Genomic DNA, 4,338 nt, shown 5'->3' with positions numbered 1-4,338 from the left:
GGTTGTTTTGTTTAGCTTCTATATTTGTTACAATGTTTCTTAGAGAGCAGATGAGAGGCCGGCAAGGCAGGCGGGGAACCTGGCCTCCGTCACTACTGGAGCAGGCAAGCCTCCCTGTTCGCTTCAAGCTGCCTGGCTGTCGGCCGCCATCTTGGTTGGCAGTTAATTTGCATATCTCCGTGATTAGCCAATGGGAAGGGTAGCGGCCGTACGGCTAATTACCATGTTTCTCTTTTATTAGATAGGATATGCATATCCCATGGACACAGACAATAGTGTAGTGAAGGCCTGGGGTGGTGCGGGTGCTGGGTAAAGAGGGAAAAGGGGGGAATGGGTGGCATCTGTAATAATGTCAATAATAAAAATAAATGTTTAAAAACGTTTAAAAATAAAATAAAGTAGAAGTAACTTTTTGAGTTATTTCCCAATCTGGTTGTGTGCTGATGTATAATACAACTGAGAAAAGAGTTTAAAACTCTTTATCCAAGAACACAGAGATTTTTCCAAATATATTTTGCCCACTGATTTTCAAGGAATGATGTAAAAAAAAAAGAGAAAAGAGGATGAAAAAGTGGGGGGGGGGGGAATGAATCAGTTTAGCCAAATGGAAAATCTGATCCCCTTTTGCAAACTTCAAACTTGAATTGTATCTATCTTGTTTTCTAAGTTGAATGTGTTCTTTATGGAAATTTACATTAAAAACAAAAGGATAGTTTTTAGAAAAAGGAATTGAAGACTGGCTAGTTTTTTCCCTTTTTGATTACACTCATTTTAGTTGCAGATTGTAAAGTACAAAGTCACTTGAACTGAAATTCTGCATCCTATCACATGCTAACTTTGCCTCAAATAACAGCAGGCTTGTTATTATTTTTGTTGTTGTTAATCCTCGCCTGAGGATATTTTTCCATTGATTTTTAGGGAGAGTGGAGGAGAGAGGGAAAGACAAAGAGAAACATCTATGTGAGAGAAACATATTGATTGGTTGCCTCCTACAAGAATTCCTACCAGGGCCCAGGCCGGGAGAAGCCTGCAACCAAGTACATGCCCTTGACCAGAATCGAACCCGGGACCATTTAGTCCATAGGCCAACTCTATCCACTGAGCCAAAGTGGCTAGGCCAGGCTTGTTTGTTTGTAATACTCAGTTTGTAACAAATATTTTACTTTTTATTATAACGTAGGTAAAATGTGTCTCATGTTAGCAATTGTCTTTAAAAAATGTTTTCTGACATTATGTAAATAAAAACTCCTCTTTAAGAGTTTTTGATGATTTACAGGGTAGAGAAGACTTCTTGAAAAAAATCAATCGAACTCAAGTGGCTAATGGAATGATGCTTCAGGTAATCCTAATTTGCTTTTAATATTTTAGTCTTCCTTTAATTTGCATTTTACTTAGCATTTTAAATTTGTCTGTAATGAGGCCTCTTTTACTGCTTGGCTTGCAAGCCAGCAGTTTTCTCTCTGTAGCTGAGGACAGTTGCCCTCCATAGAGGACCAGCCATGTCTGGTCATGCAGAAAGGGACTGACCTCCGAGCTGTCTCGCATTCTGTGGCGTGATGGGAGTGTCTGCCAGTCCAGTGAAAGGGCAGAGGGAGCTTCTTGCTCAGTGTTTCTTCCGTTTGCTTTGTGATGATGCTACGTTTTCTTCACTTTTAGTGTCTTTCCATTGTACTTCCTTATTTAACATTAAAAGAAAAATATGCTGGGATTTTTCTATGTAAAGCAAAATTGAGAGTGAAGCATTATAGCTATAAAATCAGTTTTAATTATTTTTTTAATATTTATCTACACCATATACATATTCTTTGAAGCCCAGATTGGGTGTTTTGATCCCTGGCATCTTTCTAGAATGTCTCCCCTTCAAAATACATAAATATTTGAAATTATTGTTATAGGAATACTAAAATCAAGAAACAAAACAGCCCTAACCGGTTTGGCTCAGCGGATAGAGTGTCGGCCTGTGGACTGAAGGGTCCCAGGTTCGATTCCGGTCAAGGGCATGTACCTTGGTTGTGGGCGCATCCCCAGTGGGGAGTGTGCAGGAGGCAGCTGATTGATGTTTCTCTCTCATTGATGTTTCTAAATCTCTATCCCTTTCTCTTCCTCTCTGTGAAAAATCAATAAAATATATTTTTAAAGAAAGAGACAAAACAATTCAAAGCAGTGTTACTTTTCAAGATGATTTGAGATTATCTGCACTTCTGGTCCTCTGAAATAAACACACATTTTGCAATTTCTTCTATTAGGAAATTTGACATTTTCAAACATATAAAGCATTGTTTCTCTACTTCCATATGTTTGAAAATGCCAAATTTCCTAATTTATTTGCATATTTAATCTATAATCTCTCAGCTGCTTTTGCTTAATATTTTGTTATTAACTTATTATCGATGGGTTTTCTTTGGTCTTCGATTTCAGGAATTAACATATATTTCAATATTTATTGTTAGTGTGTTTTGTAACCTTATTATCTTCTAATATTTACTTAAGAACATTTGATTTTTATTGTTCATCGATATTTTTCTCATCTTTTTAAAAATAACTGTACAGGCTTTACATTGGTTATATTTATACCAGTTCCTTTTAATGGTGGCATTTATATTCAAATAACAGCAAATATTCCTGCCTGATGCAAGATGGAGACAGTAAATGTCTAGTTAATTAATAACTGAATGAACTGCTTTACATCTTTGCTGGCAGAAAAAACTGCTTTCCTTGCAAGAAGAAGAGCAACTTGAGAGGGAGGAGCTCTTAAGGAGGATAGCGATCTACTCCCTGACCCTGGCGGAAATAGAGGAGCCTCTGCTTCAGATGGAAGAAAATGCGGAGCAAATCAGAACTATCCACATAGAACACTTCAATGTAAGCATCTCCCATTAATCCAGACACCGATTTCCAGGAATGCTTAGGTTGACAAAGCATGGATGTGGTGTTAGATTATTACTTGGAAAATTGTGATTTCACCTAGGAAGACATAGACTCGTGGACAGAATAAGTAACTCTTTCATGAGTCCACAACTGACCTACAGTGGAATTACACAGAAGGGCTCTGAATGCCACGACCTGGAACCTTATTCTGTCTCTTCGAGTGTACTTAGGAAACACAGTTTTCCAATAGGTGAGTAGAGATCTATTGGGTGTGATTGCCCTCTCTGGCAGATTTAATTCAGAGTCTTCACTGCTCATTAATAAAACTAAAGCAGTCTTTACTCAAATATAAAATACAGTGCATCTTGACATTTTCATGGTAAATGTTGGATGCGTGTAGAAAACAGCGAGGGTGAAAAATAAAGCAAATGTCGATAAAATATTTTCAAAACAAGTTCATGGCAGTAACTGATATTACCCGCCCTTCCCAAGGAAATATTTAGTAGAAAAATATGTGTACATCATGTCATTAGTCTTTTGGAGAATAGAGGGTGTGGTAAGAGTTATGCATTCTCGTCTTTAGCTGCCAGGAGTATATACATATTCATTTGGGCCATTTTGACAACAGGATTTTTTTTTTATCATTGCAAATGACGGTGTAACTTTATATTGTTAGACTTTAATAATTTTCAAGTTTTCTGTATTTTCAAATCTTTGTGATCTGCAAAGTGTTCCTAATATGGAAATTTATGTTGAGCCTCAAAGCCTCTCTATGGAATAGGCAAGAGAAAGAAGAGGAAGTTTAACTGTATCATAGACTTAAGAAAACTTGAGCCTAAATGCAAGAGGCAGGTTGTACAAGTTCATGAAGTGTGGACACAGCCAATGCTGGGTAGGCTTCTAAATGCTTATCATCGAGCTCATGTAACTAACAACAAGTGAGAGAAATGATTTCAGTAAGGCCTCCTCCTCACATCAATGATAGAAATTTATTAATTGCATCAAAAGCCTCAATATAGTCATCTGAGGCTGATAATGAATTCCAGAAAAGATGAATGACTTTCGTTTCCCCTTATTTTATAACTAGAGGCCTGGTGCACAAAAAATTGTGCACTCGGGGGGAGGGGGTCCCTCAGCCCGGCCTGTGCCCTCTTGCAGTCTGGGAACCCTTGGGGTATGACCACCTGCTGGCTTAGGCCTGCTCCCCAGGGGATTGGGCCTAAGATGGCAATCAGACATCCCTCTGGCAGCCCGGCAGCCCTCAGGAGATGTCCACTTGCCAGCGGGGAGCAGACCTAAGCTGCAGTCGGAAATCCTTAGCGCTGCTGAGGAGGCAGGAGAGGCTCCCACCACCACCACTGTACTGGCAGCCATCAGCCTGGCTTGTGGCTGAGCAGAGCTCCTCCCATGTGAGAGCGCCCTGACCACCAGAGGGCAGCTTCTGCATTGAGCGTCTGCCCCCTGGTGGTC

At 39.4% G+C, this 4,338-nt stretch overlaps 1 protein-coding gene across 1 annotated transcript in view; it reads left to right on the top strand.

Moving 5' to 3' along the window:
* Positions 1–4,338, top strand: part of CCDC178 (coiled-coil domain containing 178) — a gene marked incomplete at its 3' end in the record, with an annotated part of 74,993 nt that overhangs the window by 66,609 nt on the left and 4,046 nt on the right. Inside the window, exons 13-14 of the mRNA XM_014549278.1 lie at positions 1,277–1,339; positions 2,701–2,862. Of these exons, the coding sequence (XP_014404764.1) occupies positions 1,277–1,339; positions 2,701–2,862 (225 nt within the window). The remainder of the gene's footprint in view (positions 1–1,276; positions 1,340–2,700; positions 2,863–4,338) is intronic.

The sequence above is a fragment of the Myotis brandtii genome, unplaced genomic scaffold, assembly GCF_000412655.1.
Source record: "Myotis brandtii unplaced genomic scaffold, ASM41265v1 scaffold541, whole genome shotgun sequence".
NCBI classification, from domain to species: Eukaryota; Metazoa; Chordata; class Mammalia; order Chiroptera; family Vespertilionidae; genus Myotis; species Myotis brandtii.
The sequence above is the reverse complement of the archived record's forward strand: the minus strand, read 5'-3'. Positions and strand labels throughout refer to the sequence as shown.